General features: G+C 44.3%; 1 protein-coding gene across 5 annotated transcripts in view; it reads right to left on the reverse strand.

Annotated features, from left to right (window-relative positions):
• The window catches only part of LOC122560765 (lysosomal alpha-glucosidase), a 91,095-nt gene that overhangs the window by 33,318 nt on the left and 31,084 nt on the right, over nucleotides 1–26,693 (reverse strand). For all 5 annotated transcript variants that reach the window (XM_043711829.2, XM_043711830.2, XM_087997725.1 and 2 more), the window contains exons 5-8: nucleotides 22,334–22,499; nucleotides 16,457–16,553; nucleotides 15,423–15,542; nucleotides 5,474–5,592 (exon numbers count right to left, since the gene is read on the reverse strand). In XM_043711829.2, the coding sequence (XP_043567764.2) occupies nucleotides 5,474–5,592; nucleotides 15,423–15,542; nucleotides 16,457–16,553; nucleotides 22,334–22,499 (502 nt within the window). The remainder of the gene's footprint in view (nucleotides 1–5,473; nucleotides 5,593–15,422; nucleotides 15,543–16,456; nucleotides 16,554–22,333; nucleotides 22,500–26,693) is intronic.

Consider the following 26,693-nt stretch of genomic DNA (forward strand, 5'->3'; position numbering starts at 1 on the left):
CCCACATAATGTGCCTCTCACCCAAGATAACACCCCTCCCACCCCACAATGTCCCTCTCGCCCAGAGTAACATCCCTCCCACCCCATATAATGTGCCTCTTGTCAAGGTTAACACCCCTCCCACCCCACATAATGTGCCCCTCGCCCAGAGTAACACCCCTCCCACCCCACATAATTTGCCCCGCGCCCAGAGTAACACCCCTCCCACCCCACATAATGTGCCTCTCACCCAGGATAACACCCCTCCCACCCCACATAATGTGCCTCTCGCCCTGAGTAACACCCCTACCACCCCATATAATGTGCCTCTAGCCAACGGCAAATCCCCTCCCACCTCACGTAATGTGCCTCTCGCCCAGAGTAACATCCCTCCCACCCCTCATAATGTGCCTCTCGCCCAGAGTAACATCCTTCCCCCCCACATAATGTGCCCCTCGCCCAGAGTAACACCCCTCCCACCCCATATAATGTGCCTCTTGTCAAGGTTAACACTGCTTCCATCCCATATAATGTGTCCCTCGCCCAGGGTAACACCCCCCCCACACCACATGATGTGCCCCTCGCCCAGAGTAACACCCTTGCCACCCCACATAATGTGCCTCTCGCCCAGGGTAACACCCTTGCCACCCCACATAATGTGCCTCTCACCCAGAGAAACACCCCTCCCACCTCACATAATGTGCCTCTCGCCCAGAGTAACACCCCTCCCACCCCACATAATGTGCCTCTCGCCCAGGGTAACACCCCTCCCACACCACATAATGTGCCTCTCGCCCAGGGTAACACGCCTCCCACCCCACATAATGTGCCTCACCCAGAGTAACATGCCTCCCTCCGCACATAATGAGCCTCTCACCCAGAGTAACTCCCTTTCCACCCCACATAATGTGCCTCTAGCCCAGGGCAACTCCCCTTCGAACCCACATAATGTGCCTCCCCCCTAGGTAACTCCTTCCCAACCCACATCATGTGCCTCTAACCCAGGTTAACACCCTTCCCACCCCACATAATGTGCCTCTCGCCCAGAGTAACATTCCTCCCATCCCACATAATGTCCCTCTCGCCCAGAGTAACACCCCTCCCACCTCATATAATGGGCCTCTTGTCAAGGTTAACACTGCTTCCACCCCATATAATGTGTCCCTTGCCCAGGGTAACAACCCCCCCACACCACATGATGTGCCCCTCGCCCAGAGTAACACCACTCCCACCCCACATAATGTGCCTCTCGCCCAGAGTAACACCCCTCCCACCCCACATAATATGACTCTCGCCCAGGGTAACACCCCTCCCACCCCACATAATGCGCCTCTCGCGCAGGGTAACACGCCTCCCACCCCACATAATGTGCCTCTCACCCAGAGTAACATGTCTCCCTCCGCACATAATGAGCCTCCCACCTAGGTAACTCCCTTTCCACCCCACATAATGGCCTCTAGCCCAGGGCAACTCCCCTTCCAACCCACATAATGTGCCTCTAACCCAGGTTAACTCCCTTCCCACCCCACATAATGTGCCTCTCGCCCAGAGTAACATTGCTCCCATCCCACATAAAGTGCGTCTCGCCCAGAGTAACATCGCTCGCTCGCCACATAATGTGCCTCTCGCCCAGGATAACACATCTCCCACCCCACATAATGTGTCTCTCCCCTAGGGTAACACGCCTCCCACCCGACATAATGTGCCTCTCGCCCAGAGTAACACCCTTCCCACCCCAAATAATATGACTCTCGCCCAGGGTATAACCCCTCCCACACCACATTATGTGCTTCTCGCCCAGAGTAACACCCTTCCCACCCCACATAATGAGCCTCTCGCTCAGAGTAACACCCTTCCAACCCCACATAATGTGCCTCTCGCCCAGAGTAACTTCCTCCCTCCGCACATAATGAGCCTCCCACCTAGGTAACTCCCTTTCCACCCCACATAATGTGCCTCTAGCCCAGGGCAACTCCCCTTCCAACCCACATTATGTGCCTCCCCCCTAGGTAACTCCTTCCCAACCCACATAATGTGCCTCTAACCCAGGTTAACACCCTTCCCACCCCACATAATGTGCCTCTCACCCAGAGTAACATTCCTCCCATCCCACATAAAGTGCCTCTCGCCCAGAGTAACACCGCTCGCTCGCCACATAATGTGCCTCTCGCCCAGGATAACACGTCTCCCACCCCACATAATGTGTCTCTCCCCTAGGGTAACACGCCTCCCACCCCACATAATGTGCCTCTCGCCCAGAGTAACACCCTTCCCACCCCAAATAATATGACTCTCGCCCAGGGTATAACCCCTCCCACCCCACATAATGTGCCTCTCGCCCAGAGTAACACCCCTCCCACCCCACATAATGTGCCCCTCGCCCGGGGTCACCCCTCCCATCCCACATAATGTGCCCCTCGCACAGGGTAACACACCTCCCACCACACATAATGTGCCCGTTGCCCAGGGTAACACCCCTCCCACCCCACATAATGTGCCCCTCGCACAGGGTAACACGCCTCCCAACCCACATAATGTGCCTCTCGCCCTGAGTAACACCCCTCCCACCCCACATAATGTGCCTCTCGCCCAGGGTAACACCCCTCCCACACCACATAATGTGCCTCTCGCCCAGGGTAACACGCCTCCCACCCCACATAATGTGCCTCACCCAGAGTAACATGCCTCCCTCCGCACATAATGAGCCTCTCACCCAGAGTAACTCCCTTTCCACCCCACATAATGTGCCTCTAGCCCAGGGCAACTCCCCTTCGAACCCACATAATGTGCCTCCCCCCTAGGTAACTCCTTCCCAACCCACATCATGTGCCTCTAACCCAGGTTAACACCCTTCCCACCCCACATAATGTGCCTCTCGCCCAGAGTAACATTCCTCCCATCCCACATAATGTCCCTCTCGCCCAGAGTAACACCCCTCCCACCTCATATAATGGGCCTCTTGTCAAGGTTAACACTGCTTCCACCCCATATAATGTGTCCCTTGCCCAGGGTAACAACCCCCCCACACCACATGATGTGCCCCTCGCCCAGAGTAACACCACTCCCACCCCACATAATGTGCCTCTCGCCCAGAGTAACACCCCTCCCACCCCACATAATGTGCCTCTCGCCCAGGGTAACATCCCTCCCACCCCACATAATGTGCCTCTTGCCCTAGGGTAACACCCCTCCCACCCCACATAATATGACTCTCGCCCAGGGTAACACCCCTCCCACCCCACATAATGCGCCTCTCGCGCAGGGTAACACGCCTCCCACCCCACATAATGTGCCTCTCACCAGAGTAACATGTCTCCCTCCGCACATAATGAGCCTCCCACCTAGGTAACTCCCTTTCCACCCCACATAATGGCCTCTAGCCCAGGGCAACTCCCCTTCCAACCCACATAATGTGCCTCTAACCCAGGTTAACTCCCTTCCCACCCCACATAATGTGCCTCTCGCCCAGAGTAACATTCCTCCCATCCCACATAAAGTGCGTCTCGCCCAGAGTAACATCGCTCGCTCGCCACATAATGTGCCTCTCGCCCAGGATAACACATCTCCCACCCCACATAATGTGTCTCTCCCCTAGGGTAACACGCCTCCCACCCGACATAATGTGCCTCTCGCCCAGAGTAACACCCTTCCCACCCCAAATAATATGACTCTCGCCCAGGGTATAACCCCTCCCACACCACATTATGTGCTTCTCGCCCAGAGTAACACCCTTCCCACCCCACATAATGAGCCTCTCGCTCAGAGTAACACCCTTCCAACCCCACATAATGTGCCTCTCGCCCAGAGTAACATGCCTCCCTCCGCACATAATGAGCCTCCCACCTAGGTAACTCCCTTTCCACCCCACATAATGTGTCTCTAGCCCAGGGCAACTCCCCTTCCAACCCACATTATGTGCCTCCCCCCTAGGTAACTCCTTCCCAACCCACATAATGTGCCTCTAACCCAGGTTAACACCCTTCCCACCCCACATAATGTGCCTCTCACCCAGAGTAACATTCCTCCCATCCCACATAAAGTGCCTCTCGCCCAGAGTAACACCGCTCGCTCGCCACATAATGTGCCTCTCGCCCAGGATAACACGTCTCCCACCCCACATAATGTGTCTCTCCCCTAGGGTAACACGCCTCCCACCCCACATAATGTGCCTCTCGCCCAGAGTAACACCCTTCCCACCCCAAATAATATGACTCTCGCCCAGGGTATAACCCCTCCCACCCCACATAATGTGCCTCTCGCCCAGAGTAACACCCCTCCCACCCCACATAATGTGCCCCTCGCCCGGGGTCACCCCTCCCATCCCACATAATGTGCCCCTCGCACAGGGTAACACACCTCCCACCCCACATAATGTGCCCGTTGCCCAGGGTAACACCCCTCCCACCCCACATAATGTGCCCCTCGCACAGGGTAACACGCCTCCCAACCCACATAATGTGCCTCTCGCCCTGAGTAACACCCCTCCCACCCCACATAATGTGCCTCTTGCCCAGTGTAACATCCCTCCCACCCCACATAATGTGCCTCTTGCCAAGGGTAACACTGCTTCCACCCCACATGATGTGCCCCTCGCCCAGGGTAACATGCCTCCCACCCCATATAATGTGCTTCTCACCCAGGGCAACACCGCTTCCACCCCACATAATGTGCCCCTCGCCCAGGGTAACATGCCTCCCACCCCACATAATGTGCCTCTCACCCAGGATCACAACCCTCCCACCCCACATAATGTGCCCCTCGCCCAGGGTAACATGCCTCCCTCCCCACATAATGTGCCTCTCCCCCAGGATCACAACCCTCCCATCCCACATAATGTGCCTCTCGTCAAGAGTAACACCCCTCCCACTCCACATAACGTGCCTCTCGCACAGGGTAACAACCCTCCCACCCCACATAATGTGCCTCTCGCCCTGAGTAACACCCCTCCCACCCCATATAATGTGCCTCTAGCCAACGGCAAATCCCCTCCCACCTCACGTAATGTGCCTCTCGCCCAGAGTAACATCCCTCCCACCCCTCATAATGTGCCTCTCGCCCAGAGTAACATCCTTCCCCCCCCACATAATGTGCCCCTCGCCCAGAGTAACACCCCTCCCATCCCACATAATGTGCCCCTCGCCCAGACTAACACCCCTCCCATCCCACATAATGTGCCCCTCGCCCAGAGTAACACCCCTCCCAGCCCACATAATGTGCCTCTCGCCCAGAGTAACACCCTTCCCAACCCACATAATGTGCTTCTCGCCCAGGGTAATACCCCTCCCACCCCACATAATGTGCCTTTTTCCCAGAGTAACACCGCTTCCACCCCACACAATGTGCCTCTCACCTAGGTAACTCCCTTCCCACCCCACATTATGTGCCTCTAGCCCAGCGTAACTCCCCTCCCACCCCACACAATTGCCTCCCACCCCTAACCACACATTGCCTATCAATCTGACACGTGGTAAGTAAAGAACTTAATTTCATGAACCTGGGGTATGCCAGCTTTTCTCATCTGCTTCACTATCTCCCAAGTGGTGTTACTTGACCCGTATCCCCAGCGGCAGAGATGGAATCCAAGGCCCCAAGCAGGCACCATCGCTGGCAAACCTGCCAAGACACAAAACAATCCAATGCATCCTGGAGGCAGTTAGTTAACCAAAGAAATAGCAACACAACAACAGGACAACACAAACATTCAGAAAGAGAAAATAACAGTTAAAACCAAGACAGTAGCACACAGCTACAAAGGGGTAAAGGAATGGTCAAGACTGATACACAAAAGCAATTATTCAAATAATACATTGCCTGTACTTTGAGATGGTCTCCAGGAAAGACTGGGAGGCAAAACCTCTGCAATCATTCACAAGACAAATTGACAAGAAGATAAGCAGTAGAGAAAAGAAGTAGTAACATTTTGACAGTGCCTCACATGCTCAGGACATTCCAAAGAATTTACAATAAATGAAGTAGCTGTGAAGCATCAGGTGGAATCTTCCAGACCCCTAAATGACAAGGCCCATGGTTAGACAGTTGAGAAAATAGGGAGAGATGTCACATGAGGACCTTCTCAACTCGACAGCCAAATGTCTCGTTTTCAAGCAAGTGCTGAACGATGAGCTGAGATTCTCATTAGTAAGTGACAATAGGCCTATTTGCATGCATTATCACTCATTAACAGCCTCATTATTCAGGGTGTAAGTTTTGTCGCTGAACTGGAAGGTTTGTTTTCATCACCATGCTAGGTAACATCATCAGTCATCCTCTGGTGAAGCAGTAGTGTTCCGTCCTGCTTTCTGTTTGTGTATCACGGTCTGTTAAGGTGGATGATATCATTAACGAAAATGATATTGGGGGTTGGGGGGGGGGGGGGGGGGACAATGGTGGAGAGAGGCATTTCCTTTACACCATTGTATCTGCCAGGTCCTCCAGGACCCCGCCACAAAGTGCAACACTAAATGTTTCTTACCTGCCATATATGGGGCAATTGACCTGAACCGTGCAGGGCTTCACCAGACTGTCAGCATTTGGCTGTGTTCACAAAAGCCTTTGAAAGATGGCATTAGCACTTGGAATCCTGGGACGCCATGGCGGTAGTGAGTACTTCTCCCAATGGGGAGTGGGAGAATAGGTTGGGCATGCCACCATAAGGGCAAGGTTCATATTGAGTGAAGTAAGTTTAGTTTGATAGTGTATGAAAACCTGTGAGGCCTGGCCAAGAGAAGCCCAACCTGAAATGCAATAAAAATGGCACTTCATTGAAATCAGAAATCTGCCCATTGTCACTGAAATCAGAAATCTGCCCATTGTTACTGAAATCAGAAATCTGCCCATTGTCACTAGTCTAATGCAGGAAATGGAAAAGAGGCAGGTCACAATCATTGGTTTCTTCAAAAGAATGGTATAAGTCTAAACCTCCTTTTTCATCTGTGCCAAGCTTTACAATATTTTTGTGGACTTTTACGAAAAATGTGACAACATGCTCATTATCTGCTAACACAAACAGTCTGCATACAATGTGAACTGTCATACACTTTGGTAGAACACGTCCTGTAATTTTTCTCTGCAACATTACTTCGCAATCATACATTATCCTAATTAGAATATATTTTCAGTTCAGCATATTTATTCCACCACTTGCCATTTAATGATTCCTAACATATGATTCACTGAAAGCCCGCTCTTCCCCTTTCTCAAGAGCTACAGTCACCAAAGGTGATAAGAAATAGGAATTAGAATAAGCCATTTGGCCTTAAATCTGCTCCACCACTGAACAAGACCATGACGTTTATTTTATGTCAATTCCATCTTTCCATATGATTCCCAAACCCTAATTCCCTCAGTATCCAAAAATGTATCATTCTCGATCTCAGATATTATCAATGATGGAGTATCCACAATTCTCTGAGGTAAAGAATTCCAAAAATTCACCACACTTTGACTAAAGTCTTAATTCTCCTCATTTCAGTTGTAAATAACTTTTCGGAGTCTATGACCTTCATCTTTTAGATTCTCCAACAAAGGAAAGCATATTGTTAGTTGCCACCCTGTCAAAGCATGGGTTCAATTAGATCACCTTTCATTCTTCTAAACTCCAGGAAATTAAAACAAAAACGCTCAATCTCTCCCCGAGGGCAATCCCCTCAACCCCAAAATTGGCCTTGTGAATCTTCCTTGTTTGCCCTCTGGGGAAAGTATATTCTTCCTCAGGTAAGAAGACCAAAGTTGCACATTGGATTGCTGGTGCAATCTCTCCTATGCCCATTATAATTGTAGTAAAACTTCCCTACTCAAACTCCAGTATCTTTGTAACTAAAGCTGACATATTATGTTTCCTTCCTAATTGTTTGCTGCACCTGCATGTTAACACTCTGTGATTCATGTGTAAGAATTTAAGTGCAAATATTCCACAGTCTCTCGCCATTTGAATTATTCTGTCTTTTCAATTTTCCTACTCTACAGGCTAGTTTCACGTTTTGCCATGTTGCATTCCATTTATGTTTTTTTACACATTCAATCTGTTTATAACTCACTGCAGCATCTTTCTTACAGACTACAAGATACAGGAGCCAAATTAGGCCATTTGGAACATTGATTTGTGTTCTGCCATTTGATCAAGGCTGATATATTTCTCAACCCCATTCTCCTGCCTTCTCTATGTAACCTTTGATCGCCTTACCAATCAAGAACTATCGCTATCTTAACTACACTCAATGTCAGAGTCATAGAGCTGTATAGCATGGAAACAGAACCTTTGGTTCAACTCGTTCATGCCAACCAGATATCTGAAATTAATCTAGCCCCGTATGCCAGCATTTGACCTATATCTCTCTAAACCTTTCCAGTCCAGATGACTTTTAAATGTTGTAATTATACCACTTTTTCTAGCAGCTCATTCCATACACGTACTAGCCTCTGCTTGAAAACTTTGCCCCTTAGGTCCCTTTTAAATCTTACTGCTCTCACCCTAAACCTATGCCTTCTAGTTCTGGACTCCCCCACGTGGGGAAAAGACTCTGTCTATTTATCCTATCCATACCCCTCATGATTTTATGTCTTAGCCTGCCACAGCCCTTTTCTGCAATAACATGCCACAGATTCTCCACCCTTTGGCTGAAGAAATTCCTCCTCATCTTAGTGCTAAAGGGTCATTCCCTCACCCTGAGGCTGAGCTCTCAGTTCAGAGTGTCTCCTACTAGTCTTCTAGGAAATATCTTCTCCACATCCACTCTATCCAGGTCTCACAGTATTTAGTAAGTTTCAATCAGATCTCCTCATTTGTCTAAACTCCATCGAGTACAGACCCAGCGTCCTCAACTATTATTAACATGACAAGCCCATCATTTCCAAGACCATTCTTGTGAACCTCCCCTGACTCCTTCCAATGCTGCCACATCCTTCCTTAGATACAGGACCCAAATCTACTCACAATATTCCAAATGCGCTCTTATACAGCCTCATCAGTACAAGTCTGCTCCTGAATTCTAGCCCTCTCAAAATGAATGCTAACATTACTTTTGCCTTCCTAATTGCCAACTGAAAGTACACATTATTCTTAAGAGAACCCTGAATGAGAACTCCTGAGTCCCTTTGAGCTACAGATCTCCAATGCTTTCCCCTCCATTTACAAAACAGTCTATTCCTCTACTCTTCCTGTCAAAATGCAGGATCTCACTTTCACACAATGCGCCCACTCTCCTAGTCTGTTCAAGTCCTTCTGCAGTCTCCCCACCTCCTCAAAACTATCTGTCCCTTCACATATCTGTGGGTCATCCATAAACTTAGCAACGATGCCCTCAGATCCTTTGTCCAGATCATTGATGTATAACATGAATACTGGTGATCCCAACACAGACCCTTGTAAAACACTATAAGTCACCAGCTCCCATCCTAAAGGAAGAGTCTTTTATCCTCCATTCTCTGTTTATGCCAGTCACCCAATCCTCTATCCATGCCAGTACCTTGCCCCTAACACCATGGGCTCTTTTCTTATTTCGCAGTCCTCTGTGTGTCACTTTGTCAAAGACTTTCTGGAGATCCAAATAGGTCATATCCACTTGCTCTCCATTGTCTAACTTGCTCATTACATCCTCAAAGGAATTCTAACAGATTGTCAGGAATGACTTCTGCTTCATGAAGCAGCTGGCTCTGTCCTATTTTACCATGCATTTCAAAGTACTCTGCAATATCATCTCTAATATCAGACTCTAAAATCTTAATAAAGACCAAGGTCAGGCTAACTGGTCTATAATTTCCCAACTTCTGCCTCCCTTTTTATACATTTTATACATTAGCCATTTTCCACTCTTCTGGGACCATTCCTGACTCCAATGATTCCTGAAAGAATATCAATGCCTCCACAATCTCCTCAGCTATCTCCTTCAGAACTCTGGGCTATAAACCACCTGATCTGGGTGATTTAACCACCTTCAGACCTTACAGCTTCCCCAGTACCTTCTCCTTAGTGATGGCCACTTCACTCATCCCTGTATCTTCTTTTAGATTACTCGAAAGCTTACCCTCATATATCATCTTCTCTCCTCTTATTGCTTATCTACTTGTCTTCTGCTGGCTTTAAAGGCTTCCCGATCTCCTGGCTTCCTGCTCATCCTCACTACATTACATGCTTTTATTTTTTTGTGTTGTCCCTGACTTTTATTTTCAGTCATGGTTACCTTGTCTTCCCCTTAGCGTGTTTCTTCTTACTTGGGATAAATTTCTGCTGTTCCTCTCGAATTACCCTAGAAACTTCTGTTAGTGCTATTCTCCACCAGTGGGACCGGTTCTGGGGAAGGTGGGACTATTATAAAATGGACAGTCTACATCTGAACCAGACCAGAACCAATGTCCTTGGGGGAATTTTTGCTACTGCTGTTGGCGAGGTTTTAAACTAATGTGGCGGGGGGCTGGGAACCAGAAGAGAAAACAAGTAGGCAGTGAGGTGGAGACTGGAGACTGTAAGAATTATGAAGATAACATTAATAAAGGGAAGAGTAGGCAGAGAGCAGATGAGTGCAAAAAAACTGGTAGCATGAAATGCATCTACTTTAATGCAAGGAGTATAGTGTGTAAGGCAGATGAACTTAGGGCTTGGATTGGTGCCTGGGAATATGATGTTATTGCAATCACAGAGACTTGGTTGAAGAAAGGGCATGATGATTGGCAATTAAATGTTCCAGGATATTAGACGCTTCAGATAGGATAGGGAGGGAAGTAAAAAGGTGGGGTAGAGTTGCACTGCTGGTCAAGGACGATATCACGGCTGTGCTAAAGGAGCACACTATGGAGGTCGTGGGTAGTGAGGTATTATGGGTGGAGTTGAGAAATAAGAAGGGTGCAGTTACATTGTTGGGGCTGTATTACAGGCCTCCCAACAGTGAGCATGTGGTAGAAGAACAAATAGGTAAACAGATTATGGAAAGATGTAGAGGCAATAGGGTAGTGGTGATGGGAGATTCTAATTTTCCCAACATTGACTAGGATACACTTAACGTCAGAGGTCTGGATGGAGTAGAATTTGTAAGAAGCATCCAGGAGAGTTTTCTAGAGCGACGAGGGAAGAGGCCATATTGAACTTGGTACTGGGGAACAAGCCAGGCCAGGTGGTAGAAGTTGCGGTGGGGGATTTCTTTGGGAACAGTGACCACAATTCTGTAGGTTTTAGAATACTCGTAGATAAAGAAGAGAGTGGTCCTAAGGGAAGAGTACTAAACTGGGCCAAGGCCAATTATATCAAAATTCGGCAGGAGCTCGGAAATGTGGATTGCACAGCTATTTGAAGGGAAGTCCACATTTGAGATGTGGGAGGCTTTCAAAGATAGATTAAAGATAGTGCAGGATCGGCATGTCCCGTTGAAGGCAAAGGATAGGAAGGGCAAGATTCGTGAACCATGGATGACAGGAGAAATTGTATGACTAGCCAAGAGGAAAAGGGAAGCGTACATAAAGTCCAGGCAGCTAAGAACAGCACAGGCCCTGGAAGAATATCAGAAGAGTAGGACAAGTCTTAAACGAGGAATCAAGCGGGCTAAAAGTGGTCATGAAATAGCGTTAGCGAGCAGAATTAAGGAGAATCCCAAAGCATTTTATTCTTATATAAGAAGCAAGTGAGTAACTAGAGAAAGGATTGATCCACTAAAGGATAACGAAGCAAGGCTGCATGTTGAACCTGAGAAAATGGGTGAGATTCTGAATGATTACTTTGCATCAGTGTTCACTGAGGAGAGGAACATGATGAATGTTGAGATTAGAGATAGAAGTTTGATTAGTCTGGATCATGTTGACATAAGTAGGGAAGATGTGTTGGGTAGGATAGAGGTTATTAAGGTGGACAAAATCCCAGGACTGGATGGGATCTATCCCAGGTTGCTGAGGGAGGCGAGAGAAGAAATAGTCTGGAGCCCTGACAGATATCTTTGTGGCATCCTTAAATACAGGTGAGGTACTGGAGGGTTGCTCATGTCCCCCTGTACAGGAAGGGTAGTAGGGATATTTTGGGTAACTACAGACCGCTGAGCCGTCGGTGGTGGGAAAGTTGCTGGAGAAGGTACTGAGGGATAGCATCCATTTATGTTTAGAAAAGAATGGGCTTATCAGTGATAGGCAACATGGTTTTGTGTGGGGGAGATCGTGCCTTATCAACTTAATAGAGTTCTTCAAGGAAGTGACCAAGTTGATAGATGAAGGAAGGGCTATTGATGTCATATACATGGACTTTAGTAAGGCATTTGATAAGGTTCCCCATGGTAGACTAATGGAGAAAGTGAAGTCACATGGTGTGCAGGGTGTTCTAGCTAGGTAGATGAAGAACTGGTTGAGCAACAGGAGACAGAGAGTAGTAGTTGAAGGGAGTTTCTTGAAATGGAGAAAGGTGACCAGTGGTGTTCCACAGGGGTCAGTATTTGGGCCACTGTTGTTTGTAATATACATAAATGATCTGGAAGAGGGCACTGTTGGTATGATCAGCAAGTTTGCAGATGACACGAAGATTGGAGGAGTAGCAGAAAGCATAAGGGAATATCAGAGAATACAGGAGAATATAGATAGACTGGAGAGTTGGGCGGAAAAGTGACAGATGGTTTTCAATCCAGACAAATGTGAGGTGGTGCATTTAGGCAAGACTAATTCTAGAACGAATTATACAATGAATGGAAAAGACTTGGGAAAAGTTGATGGGCAGAGAAATTTAGGAGTGCAGGTCCATTGTATCCTGAAGGTTGCTGCACAGGTGGATAGGGTGGTCAAGAAGGCATATAGTATGCTTGCCTTCATTGGACTGGGTATTGAGTATAAGAGCTGGCAGGTCATGTTAAAATTATACAAGATATTGGTTTGGCCGCATTTAAAATACTGTGTACAGTTCTGGTCGCCACATTACCAAAAGGATGTGGATGCTTTGGAGAGGGTGCAGAGAAGGTTTACGAGGATGTTGCCTGGTATGGAAGGTGCTCGCTATGAAGAGAGGTTGAGTAGGTTAGGCTTATTTTCATTAGAAAAAAGGAGATTGAGGGGGCACCTGATTGAGGTTTACAAAATCATGAAGGGTATAGACAGGGTGGATAGAGACAAGCTTTTTTCCCAGGGTGAAGGATTCAATAACGAGAAGTCACACTTTCAAGGCGAGAGGTAGAAAGTTTAAGGGGGATACACGTGGCAAGCACTTCACACGGAGGGTGATGGGCGTTTGGAACGTGTTGCCAGCAGAGGTGGTAGAGGCAGGCACGGTAGATTCATTTAAGATGCGTCTGGACAGATGAACGAGTAGGTGGGGAGCAGAGGGATACAAATGCTTAGGAATTGACCGACAGGTTTAGACAGTACATTTGGATCGGCTCAGGCTTGGAGGGCCGAAGGGCCTGTTCCTGGGCTGTAAATTTTCTTTGTTCTTTGTACAGTCTCTCTTAACTTTATAACTTAGCAAGTTTGGATATATTATGTTGGGTTCCCTTCATGTATGTCCTTCATTTAATTTGTAAATAGCTGAGACCCTAATGTTGATTCTCGAAGGATCCTATTTGTTGTAGGTTGCCAACCAGAAAATGTCCTATTCATTCCTTCACTCCATTTATCAACCTTCAAACCATGATAATATACTCTTCCCAATCTCACTCGTCTTAATTGTATTTAATAATCTCTTGTGTGGCACCTTATTAAATGCTTGCTTTTAAAATCAAAGTACTTTGCATTCAACCTGTTCCCCCTTAACCATCTTACATGTGATATCCTCAAAAGCACAAACAGATTTTTATAAACATGTTTTCCTTCACATAAATCCACGTTGACATTAATTATACTTCAAAAAGAGTGCAAAAGTGTAAAAAATGTCAAAACAAGGTGCAAAAGTGGATACCACAACTTTATAAACAGTGGTGCTTATAATTAGGACCATTTCTACTTCTTACGTCCATAACTTTTACCTTTTCTGAGCTGCACAGAAAAATGTTGTGCTGTTAAGCTCTAAGAATGCAACAAATTTAACTTTGCCAGTCAAACAAATCCAGGGTATTAGAATTTTAAAATGTTACTAAAAAGTCCATTTGGCCCATTGTGCTTATACTGGCTCTTTGAACAAACTATCCCTGCCCACAATTACAGTCAAGTTTGTTAATATAGCTCACCATGAAATTGCACATTCTTTGGATTCCCATCAACAGCATCAATTGAAACTGACCCGAAGTGGCAATTCCACAAACATACCAACAGTAACTAACTCAAATCATTTGATAACAAATGGACATTGTTGTCTCAAAGAGAAAGACCAGGTAAGTACAGCTGAACTAGAACTATTGTATGAATCATTCTGAGTTTAACAGTATAGAGTCCCTGTCATAATATATCATCACACCATTCCAATTAGTCAGCAATGCCACATATTTGCTATTATGTATAAATATAGACACCTGATCATGAGCTCATTATTCTTTTTCTTTTCACAGAATCACACAAGTCTTATGGCGCAGAAGGAGGCTATTTAGCTCATCATTCCTGTATATTTTCTTTCACACCTTGCACATAATTTCTACCCAAATAACTGTTCAAAGCTCTCTTGAATGTTTCAACTTAACATGCCTCCACCACATTTATAGGCTGTACATTCCATACTCTTACTTTTGTTGCGTGATCACATTTGCTCCTTTTTCAAATCACTTTAAATCCTTGTCCTCCCATTCTTGTTCCTTTTACAAGCGGCAAGTTTCCTCTTATCTACTCTATTCCATGTACTGACGCTTTTGACAGCCTCCATCAGATCTGCTCTTAGCCTTCTTCTCCTCGTGGAAAACAGTCCCAACTTCTTGTATCTACTCGCATCCTTGAAATTCCTCATCCCCAGAACAATTCCTCTAAATCGCTTCAGAGCTTTCTCCAATGCATTCACATCTTTCCTGTATGGTAGTGTCCAAAACTGTAAACAATAGTCTCACAAGTCTCACAGCTGAAGTCTCACAAGTATCTTATACAAGTTAATATGTACCTATTAATAAAGCTGAGAACACTATGTTCCATTAGGTGTTCTCCAATTTTCCTGACACCTTCAATGACCATGTCCCTCTGCTCCTGCACTCCTTTAGAATTGTACCCCACTATCTTTTTATTGTCTTTCAATGTCCTTCCAAACAAAACGCATCACCTCACACTTCTCTGCATTGAACCTCATCTGCAACCTATCAGCCCACTCCATTAACCTTTTTTGTCCTTTTGAAGTTCTACACTGCCCTCATTGCAGTTTAAAATTCTTCCAAGTTCTGTGTCATCTGCAATATTTGAAATTATTCGCTACAAACAAAAATCAAGATCATTAATATGTATCAAGAAAGCAAGGGTCTCAATACTGACCCCTTGGGAACTCCACTATAAACCCTTCTCCAGCTCAGAAAATATCCATTGACCAATGACTGTCTGTTTTCTATCACTCAGCAAATTTTGTATGCTCTGAAACTTACCAATGACCTCTAGGTACTGTTGGATGACTGAGTTGGGGTCAGGGCCCATGAATATGTAGAAGTCAAGAATCCCTCCAATAGTTCTCCAGGTCAGGGCAGGAGCAGGCTGGAGGACCACATCTGCATCAGGAAGAAAGATTTTTAATGGCAGTCCTGTTCATTAAATGCTTTTAATGCTCAATTCTTTTCTCCTTCACTTCTTAGTTGACATCCTAAATCCATGTCGGAACAGCACTTGCCTCCTTTTATTTGACAGTTGAGTTTTCCAGTTTCTGATCTCCACACACACTAATCATGGTATTGTTTTCCCCATGACTGTCTGAATTGGTCAAAGTGGGTTTTAGAGCAACTTGAGATAATATTCACCTCTAATCATTCCATTCTCTGGCCTCTACACATTTCTATAGTGAAATGCTGAGGGTCTTAATGCATTTCAGTATCACAATCAAACCCTGCTCCATCTTCCAACTCATATGTGACTATTTGTCAACCAAGCACACCTCCAAAACAAGCATGCATAATGCAAATATTACCGAAACCTTACCACCAAAGCCCAGGTATGCATCGTATCACGAAGACTTGGACTTTTGATGCTGCATGTTGGATATTTGATCTAAGTCAATACTCAACATCTCACTGCCAAAGCTTAAACTAAATATCCAACACTTCAAGACCAAAACCATAACTAATCATCTAACTTGATAACTACAACTCATTTAATGCTCTTCTCTCTGAGTCAGATAGCTGTGGGTTCAGTCCCAACTCCCAGGATATGTATTTCAGTGTAGTAACTGAGGAACTGCGGTTCAACGCAAATAAAAAGGCTTGTGAAATTACCAGATTACCAATGTAATAATTAATAATAGTGTGAAAAATATTAATGTATGAGCTGTAGATTCCCATAAATACCTCACAATCAATATCGCACCATAAACATCTCACTCAGCTGGATGAAAAAGAATCTCTCAATTAGAAGTTGAGTTAAATGACTTTCTCATAATGCTTTATTTCCTCCCAGAAACCCTTGTGCTTACCCATTGCATTGCTGTTGAGGAGGAAAACACCATGTGACATTCCATCGGGCTCCAGAGACAGGTAAAAGGGGTGGACCCCATAGAGGTTAACAAACTCCTGTAACACAAGAACCAAGCAGTTTTTTTAGAATAAAGAATCACATCACACACTCTACACAGCTCTGGCTGATGGGAATAAGGTTAGAAGCAGTTTGCATGCAGTAGAATTAGTCAACATTCGGGTTAACTGGTATCCATATAACTAATTTAAGTAGATGGCGGTGCATTGGTAATGTCACTGGATGAGTAATCCAGAGGTCCAGTTTAACTATCCTTGACTATTGTAAAAACTCATCTGGTTCATTAATCTGCTATCCCTCACTGGACTAGCCAACATGTGGCTCTGGACCAATAGCAATGTGCTTGACTCTTAATTGCTTTCAGAAGTGACCTAGCGAACCTGTGTTTTCGAGGCAATTGGGGATGCGCAACAAATGCTGGCCTTACAGCAATATCCACATCCCATGGAAGATTAAAGGATAAAAATAGCAACAAAACATTCCCTAAGATGGGTTAATATCTTCCTGGGGAGGTTTGCAGGTGCTGTTGGAAAGGGTTTAAATGAGCTTGTCAGGGGAATGAAACCTAAGAGGGAATTAAGAGAGTATAAAAACAAAATTGGTTATGGGAAATAGAAACACTACAAATGAAATACAAAAGCAGCAAAAAAAAATCCAACTAGGGTCAAATTACCGAAAAGTGTTAAAAAGACAAGATTAAAAGAGGTTTATCTGAATGCATGTGGCATTTTCGCAAGACAGGTGAATTGATAGCACTAGGAGAAATAAAGGGCATGATCTAATTGCCACAATGGAGATGTGGCTGGAACTGAGTATTTAAGGATGTGCAACATTTCAGAGAGTAAAGCAAAAAGGAAGTGTAGGTGGGGTAGTGCTGATAATAAATGACACCATCAGTGTGTTTGGAAAAGAGGATCTCTGCTCAGTAGAATAAGATGTAGAATCTGTTTGGGTAAAACCAAGAAACAGCAGGGGATAGCAAACATTGGTCAGAGTAGTTTATAAACCAGCCCACAGTGGTGGTAATGTAGGGCATTGAGAGCACTTGAATATAAAAGCAGGGATGTAGTTCTCAGGCTCTTTAAGGCTCTGGTCAGACCACATTTAGAGTATTGTGCACAGTTTTGGGCTCCATGTCTCAGGAAGGATGTACTCACCCTGGAGCGTGTACAGAGGAGGTTCATGAGAATGGTCCCAGGAATGAAAAGCTTAACATATGAGGAATGTTTGAGTACTCTAGGTCTATTCTCAATGGAGTTTAGAAGGTTGGGGGGTGTGTGTGCAGGGAATCTAATTGAAACTTATAGAATACTGAATGGCCTGAACAGAGTGAATGTTGGGAAGATGTTTCCCCCTTTTCATTGTTAGGAGAGACTAGGACCCAAGTACACAGCCTTAAGTAAAAGGGAAGATCTTTTAGAATGGAGATAAGGAGAAACTTTTTCAGCCATAGCATGTAACATGGTGAACCTATAGAAGGCTGTGGAGGCCAGATCATTGAGTATTTTTAAGACAGAGATAGATAGCTTCTTGATTGCCAAGGGATTCAGGAGTTATGGGGAGAAAGCAAGAGAATGGGGTTGAGAAACTTATCAGCCATGATTGAATGGCCTAACTTCTGCTCCTATGTCTTATGGTCTTATGGCATGTTGTAAATCAGAAAATCAGATATGTATGCAGCAAGAGGAGTCCAGTAAGCATGAGTGACTTCAAACTAGATTGGGTAAGTGTAAGGAGCTGAAAGTGTGTTGCTGGAAAAGCGCAGCAGGTCAGGCAGCATCCAAGGAGCAGGAGAATCGACGTTTTGGGCATGAGCCCTTCTTCAGGAATCCTGAAACGTCAGTTCTCCAGCTCCTTGGATGCTGCCTGACCTGCTGCGCTTTTCCAGCAACATATTTTCAGCTCTGATCTCCAGCATCTGCAGTCCTCACTTTCTCCTCTAAGTGTAATGAGCACCTATGCTGTAGAGAAAGAATTCCTGGAAGGTGTTCAAGATAGTTTTCTGAAACAATATGTTGAGGAAACAACTAGGCCACAGACTATTTTGGATTTAGCATTATGCAGTGAGAAAGGGATAGCTAATAATCCTGTTGGACAGAACCTTTGGAGAATAGTATGATAGAAGTTTTCAAAACATTTGAAAAAGATGTTGTTCAGTCTGAAATTAAGTCTTTAATCTCAACAAGAGCAATTATGAAAGTCTGAGAAGGAAGTTAACTGTGGTCAACAGGAAAAGTACATTATAAAGTATAATGGTACATATACCATGGTTAGTACTTAAAGAATTAATGCTTGGTTTTCAAAAAAAAACATATTACCTTTTTAGAACAAATATACTGAACTGGAAAAGCAAAAGAGCCATGGCTAACAAGGAAAGATAAGATAGTACTATATGAAAGGAGAAGAATAATAAAGTTGTTAAAAAATACTTATAAGCCTGAGGATTGGGGAAATATTAGAATGCAGCAAAGAAAGTGAAAACAGAATATGAATGTAAAATAGCAAAGAAACAACATAAAAATGAAAAGGAAAAGATTAGCAAGTCAAATTTTGTTCTATTACAGATTGAGACAGGTGAAGTTACAGGTAGAGAAGCTAAATAAGTGTATTGGCCAAGATAGTCCGATGATTAGACAGTTGTTGGAGCAGTGCAGAGTCAAGACCCTGCAGAATCCCAGATGTAGCAGACTGCCTTGGAATTATCAGAGAATTGTAATTTTTTGATGGGCAATTCCCATGTCTAGAACCCACAACAAGAATCTATCAAAGGTGGACAGTTCAAAAGGTTCCACTTAAACTGAATAATTAATTATCCAAGTAAAAAGACAAGTAAAAACCTAGTCTAATTCCTATGTTAATTATTAAGCTGCCCCCTCCCCCATTACACCTCCGCCAGACCCATTGCATTCAACACGATTCCATCATTATACTTGCCTGCCCTGACAGTCCCCAGGCCTGTGGCCTGAAACCCAGAGACTGACCTTGCACTTTCCACCAGTTCTTACCTCCCCTTCCATTGTTTCTGCTACCAGCTTTGACATCCCTACCTCTACCATTGCCAACTCTGACTCATCTACCACCCCCACCCCAACCTCGACAGATTTATAAAATCTTGAGGGGCATGGATAATGTGAAAAGCAAAGGGCTTTTTCCTTGGGTGGGGGAGTCCAAAACTAGGGGGTATATTTTTAAGTTAAGAGGAGAAAGATTTAAATGGGACCTGAGGGGCAACCTTTTCACACAGAGGATGGTTCATATGTAGAATAATCTGCCAGAGGAAGTGGTTGACACAAGTTCAGGCACAACACTTAAAAGACATTTGGACAGGTACATGAATAGGAAAGGTTTAGAGGGATATTGGCCAAATGCAGGCAGTGGAACTAGTTGAGCTTGGGAAATTTGGTCAGCATGGGATGAAGTGGACCAAAGGGTCTGCTTCCATGCCGTAAGACTCTCCTTTCGCTGACCCAGCACAACCCAACTGGTGACCGATCCACCTGACATCCCTGCGCCTTAACCAACCGCCACCCTAACCCCATGTTTACCTGACATTGTACCCCTTCAGAGCAGCTGACAAAGTATGTGTCTGTGCTGATGAGCATTTAAATCTCAGACACAGCACTCTGACTGCTGTTAAAGGGGAATGTAGTTTGTTTTCTCCCGAATATCCTGCACCACTGATAAACTGTGTTGGCTTCGGCTATGTTCTGAAACTCTGAAGAAGCCAGGATAAGAATTTCTTGGCTGGAAATTTGGAGTTTGGAACTAACAGGAATTTTTTTTAAAAGTTAGCGGGATTGCCATTTCTCAGAGTATCCAGGCCTTTGTATCTGTCTCCACAGAGGAGGGCACTTGAAGTCTCCTTTAAATAATTAAGAGCCAAGGGTCTAGTTAGAATGTGGAACTCAAAATAGTATTATTCGTAAAAAATTGTATTACAGGGTGGGAAATTATTGTTTTTCTGCTACACTGGGACTTAAATTGAAAAATACAATTTGTATGGGTGAGAACCTGGAACACTCTCCCTTAGAAAAAAACTGTTGAGGCCGCATGATCATTAAAAATTTCACAACTGAGATTGATAATTTTTTATTACCCAAGAGTGTTTTGTGTTATGGAAGTGATTTTCCCACCCTGGCTTTCACTGCCCCAGTAGCACTGAGCCTCACTATAATGTCCTGACCATCACCTCAGCTAAGATCAGATTGTTTGGCTGTACCTGGTATGGATCAATGAGGCCGCACGATGAGTAGTTGAACCAAGAAGCTCCCAGGCTTTCACTTGGACCTGGTTGAGTAACTCAATACAAACTGGAAGGGAAAGTGATTGGAGGTTCCAACATTGAGTAATGGAGCCACCTAGGAAGGTTGATTTGCGGAACAACTTTGGAGTTGAATGGTCTCCTCCTGTTTTAACAGAGATGCTGACACTTTTAATTAGCCAACTGACACATACCTCAGCGATAAAGAATGGCACTTTGCTGGTGTATGGGAGAAAACTGGCATCCTTGGCACTGCATTGCCTTCAGAGGATGGGAGGAAAGAAGTAGGAAATGAAATGAGTTACAGTGTGTTGTATAGAGCTGACTTAACACAACCTATTAATTGTCCAATAACGGTGCAGCACACAGCAGAAATTTAGTTAATCCTTCAAAATCCATAAGCAGGGTTGCTTTGTCAGAGGATTATGGATGTTTTATATTCATGTTTATTTTTAACTTGTTGAAACATTAACAACAACTGATCGAATGCCGGTAGAGTGAAAGGCCCTGATTAAATGCAGATTTTTTAGATTTAGATTCCCTGCAGTATGGAAACAGGCCCTTCACCCCAACAAGTCCATACTGACCCTCCAAAGAGTAACCCACCCAGACCCATCCCCCTACCCTATATTTACCCCTGACTAATGCACCTAACACTGTGGGGAATTTAGCATGGCCAATTCACCTGACCTGCACATCTTCGGATTGTGGGAGGAAACCTATGCAGACACGGGGAGAATGTGCAAACTCCTGAAAGACAGTCACCCGAGGCGGGAATCAAACCTGGGTCCCGGGCGCTGTGAAGCAGCAGTGCTAACCACTGAGCCACTGGGCCACCCATATCTCACTTTACTTTATAAAACTGGAACCGTTGTAAAACCAAAGCCCTAATTAAACTGTTCCTTTGATAGGGATACAGCTAATAGTGAAGTATGTTCAAAAAAGTTTGATGATGCACAGTCCTACAGAGGTTGGGTAGGTTTTTGACTGTGGACCTCCTCTACCCCAAAACCCTTCCCTGATATTATGCATGTTTGGGGCAAATGTAAGTTGGTTGACTGTATTCACAAAGATTTCAACATGATTCCTCCCCCTCCCCGCTACTCAACACAGCCCCAAACCCAAAACACTGGTCACCCAACATGTCCAACCTCATGATCATCCTTTTCCCATATCTATTGGGCAGCAAATAAAGTCTTCGCCATCCCATTCCATAAATATAAACTATCAGTCAAAAGACCTTTGGAATCCTCAGTCCCTATCTCTAACATCGTTCTAGATGATATGAAAGTGATTTTAAAAATGTGTTGTTTTTTTCTTCCGCGGTGTGGATTACAGCAGGGTTCTGAGAAATAATCATTAGTTCCTGGGTATTTATCTGTGGTTTCATGATATTTCAGAGTAAATTCTGGGCTTTGGTATCCCATTCCCCATCTGGCTAGATTGGCTGAGCTGTAGCTGGAGGGTGACAATGTAGCCAATTCTAAATAGGACAGAGATCTGCTTCAGTCATCCTAATGCAGAGTTGTTTCTGAAATGTTCCAATTCATACTGTACCCTTGGCACACTGTCACGGGCCCAGAAAGTCAAAGTGTTCCACTGGACGCTCTGCAGGAAACCAGTCCGGTGTTCCCCAAGGCCATAGATGTGAACTGAAGGCAGCAGGGTCGACATCTGCAGGAACTGGTCAGCAAAGAACAGAGGAGCCACCGTCGTGTTTAACCTGTTTCAAAACACAGAGAGGTCAGCGGGGTCGAATAGCATTGCAGTTCACAAGTAATACACGGGGGATCCTACCCCCTTGGACTGATTGAGATAGCATGGTGTGACAGCCATTTGGTGGCTCCAGGTTGAGCTAGTACATGACCTGGGGGCAGTGGGCCAATTTCTCAGCCTGGGTTAGCATCATATTGGGAGAGGCCAGTAGGCCGGTGGAAAGGAGATATAGGCAGTTCCTGGGTTGCAAGTAGGTTTTTTTTATTCATTCATAGGATGTGAGCATGGCCGGCTAGGCCAGGATTTGTTGCCCATCCCTAATTGCCCAGAGGACAGTTAAGAGTCAACCATATTCTGTGGATTTGAAGACCAGGTAAAGCAAACCAGATGAGTTTTCCAACAAGCGACAATGGACATATGGTCATCATTAGATTTTTAATTCCAGATTTTTTAAAAATTGAATTCAAATTTCACCACTTGTCATAGCAGGATTTGAACCCAGATCCTCAGAACATTAATATGTATCGGAACACAATAAATGTAACATAAAATAGCCATTCAGAAGTAGAAGGGAAATGTTCACATGTCAGATCTTTAAAATTAATACTAATACACCCCTGTATAGGATCTTGGTCATCAGTATGAGCATTCATAACTCAGATGTTCATAATTCAGGGACCGCTTCTACAGAGGAACCATGATTGACTGAAATGAGGGATTCCAGTAAAGTAGGAAGACCAGAAAAAAACGTGATTGTTTTCCTTAGAAGTGAAAAGGCTACGAGGAAATGTTCAAAAATATGGCTGTTTCTGACAGAATGATTAGGCAGCAAGGTCAGTGACAATAGCCAATTGGCAAAGAAACTTGGATAAAATGAGAATTTTCCTTTCTGCAGCGAGTTGTGATTTATAAAGTACTGTCTAAAAAAGGTGGTGGAAGCTGAATCAATAATAACTTTCACAAGGGGGACTGAATAAATATTTGAAAAGGGAAAAATGGCAGGACTATGGAGAAAGAGCAAAGAGAGTTGGGATTAATTGGATAATGCATTAAACACAAAGTGCAATGGACCAAAGGCCTGTCTCCAAGATTCTATGAAGACCATTAAAACTTGAAAGGGTTGAAAGCATTTAATCTCTATCTTGGCATTCCACCAAACTCAAATATCACAAATGTGATGGCTCCACAAATAGCTCTTTGTCACTGATGCAGACCGTGAGGCTAAAAAAATCCAAAGAACTATGGATTTTGGAAATCAGAAACAAAAACCGAAATTTCTGGAAAACTTCATCAGATCTGTGGAGAGAAAGCAGAGTTAATGTTTTTGGTCCAGTGAATCTTCCTCAGAACTGCCCTGTGATAACATAAAACTATTGTTAACTCAGCTTCCTCCAGAGGCACACATACACTCTCATGTATATTCACTCACTCACACAGACACTGAAATAAACACTCTGACACAAACACACACGCACAATTATGGTTTTAGATATTGCTCCCAAATGAAGGTAAAGCGAAGGCAGTCATATGATCTGTTTCACTGTCTATCTGATAGCAAGCTTGGGTGGTCTGACTGTTAGAAATTAAAGGAGCGCAAATTGGTGCAGCTACAAGATGTTCACATTTGAAGACAATGGAAGCTGCCTAAGTACTAGCCATGGAGGGGGCCAGTTTAGCTCAGCTGGCTGGACAGTTAGTTTATGAAGCAGTATGATGCAAATAGTGTGGGTTCAATTCCCAACACTGGCTGAAGTTACCATGAAGGTATCTCCTTCTCAACCTCTCCCCTCGCTTGATGTATGTTAACCTTCAAGATAAGTCATCTCTTTCTAAAGAGAAAACATCCCTATGGTCTGGTAAGTCTATGCTGACTTGACATCGGCTAGATGTGGATAGACTGAAAGTCTCTAAAATACCAGAAGAATGTTGCAAACATCAGGTGATACCAGTACAAGATGTGCCTGAAAACTTACACACAAAGTTGGTCTGCCAGGACCCAGGAGGGAGAGAACAAATACAGTCAGAAAAACTCTGTAGTTCACACAGAAATGTGGGTGGGAGCTCATTCTTGGACTGAAGACTGAATTCAGGAGGCATTAAAATGGAGCAAGCAAATTTGACAAGCTTACACTTGAGAAAAACCTTTCAGAGAAAATCATCACCATGAAAGACACTTCTGAGAGTAAAAGTCCCCAAGCCAAGAAAGGAAAACAACAGAAATAATTTCTGGGGTGTTCAGAATCGCCTTGGATTTGTTCCAGGCAAAGTGAATGCCTACTAAAAATAAAAGTGATGTATATCTGTGAAGTTTGTGCTAAAATAAAAGAGAAAATGTTCTGTTTTGTGATTTTAAATTATAAGTTATTGACAAGATAATGGTTAGTCAATGGTACTTTTAATATTTTGCCACTGCAGTGCCAAGTACTGGCATGGCAAGATTATAAATTCTTAAGGTACATCTTAAATGCTACGTTATAAAAGTTTGAAAAATCAAAATGGCTCACCAGATATCTTTGTGGATTAAGAAACTATCTTATCTCCAGAAAGGACAGAGGACATACTTCTGGATGTGACCAACTGTGGGTCCCATGAGCTAAGTTAGCCTCCTCAACCTGAGCTGACCGTCCTTCCGTTTCCTCCCAGAACTCCCTTCCTCAAACCTACATGGTCTTGTTTGTACTTGAGAGAGGGCTCAAACCACTTGATTCAGATTAGATGACAATCCAAATACTGCTCATTTAAGGCCATATATGTTTCACATAAGCTAGAGGTTTTTATGTGGGTATGGTAACCTACCTACTTTTACAAATCAGTTATTAATAAAATTTGCATGGAGAATTCCACTGTCGAGGAAATCAGAGTTCTGAAGACTACAATACAGCAGGTTCTGGATATTTTAGGACAGGAAATTTCTCACAAAAGACATGTGACATGGTGGCTATCTTCACTCTCTGCCTATAAAGAACGGCAGAAGTCAAACCAACATTGAGGAGGACTCCATCAGAAAAAGTGTCTTGCATGTGGGCGGCACGGTGGCACAGTGGTTAGCACTGTTGCCTCACAGCGCCAGAGACCCAGGTTCAATTCCCGCCTCAGGCGACTGACTGTGTGGAGTTTGCACATTCTCCCTGTGTCTGCGCGGGTTTCCTCCTGGTGCTCCGGTTTCCTCCCACAGTCCAAAAATGTGCAGGTCAGGTGAATTGGCCATGCTAAATTGCCCGTAGTGTTAGGTGCAGGGGTAAATGTAGGGAAATGGGTCTGGGTGGGTTGCGCTTCGGTGGGTCGGTGTGGACTTGTTGGGCCGAAGGGCCTGTTTCCACACTGTAAGTAATCTAATCTAATCTAAAAAAAGTACAGCTAACAGAGCATTGCAGTGACCTCAGCCTCAATGAAATGACTTGAGAAAGATAGGAAAGCTCTCTCTAAGCCTGTTCCACTTTAAAGTTCACCATTGAAATCTACTACCTGGCAGATGGAACTAAGAGAACCTTCACAGTTACTAAGAAATCTTTGTTTTTCCAAGACCTTCACTCCAGTGAAAGCAATGACTCAACTAAGAAACATCAGGCCTACAGTAAGACAGAGACCATCTTAAATTATTTTCATAATTTTTTTTCTTCCTCTGTAATTAATTTTGAACATGTGTGATGATGGTGCATGAGCCAAGTATTTGATTCATTATATTTTCATAACCAACGTGGGCAATGTGTGAGAAATGACATGATCTTCTTCATTTTTAAAATACACAAAAACTTGCTGTTGGTTAATAAAACACTCAAGAGAAACAAAGTACACACATCCACATACAAATATATTGATAACAGGCAACTAAAATGAAACACATAAAATTTGTCCATGACTTTTCATTATAAGTTTTAAAACATGAAATCTTGTGGTGTCACTTCTTCAGCTGTTAATTGGAGCACTGAATTACTACCGTATATGCTCATGTAAAACTCAATCTCATGTAAAAGTCGACCCCAGACTTTTGGCCAAACAATCTTGTATTTTCCATATATCTCATGTGAAAGTCGACCCTACTAAACCCCTTACAAAAGAAACTGCATGTTCCCATTAACCCACAAATCATATTCATTCATTCATACCGGTAACTCTGCTCATTATTCTTTGTTTACTGTATTACATCTCTATTCATTCATTCATAACTCTAGTTAGCCCACGTGGTTTACTACAGCACATT

Source organism: Chiloscyllium plagiosum, unplaced genomic scaffold (genome assembly GCF_037043375.1).
Source record: "Chiloscyllium plagiosum isolate Xiang-an unplaced genomic scaffold, Cpla_swu_hap1 HiC_scaffold_20, whole genome shotgun sequence".
Taxonomy (NCBI): Eukaryota; Metazoa; Chordata; class Chondrichthyes; order Orectolobiformes; family Hemiscylliidae; genus Chiloscyllium; species Chiloscyllium plagiosum.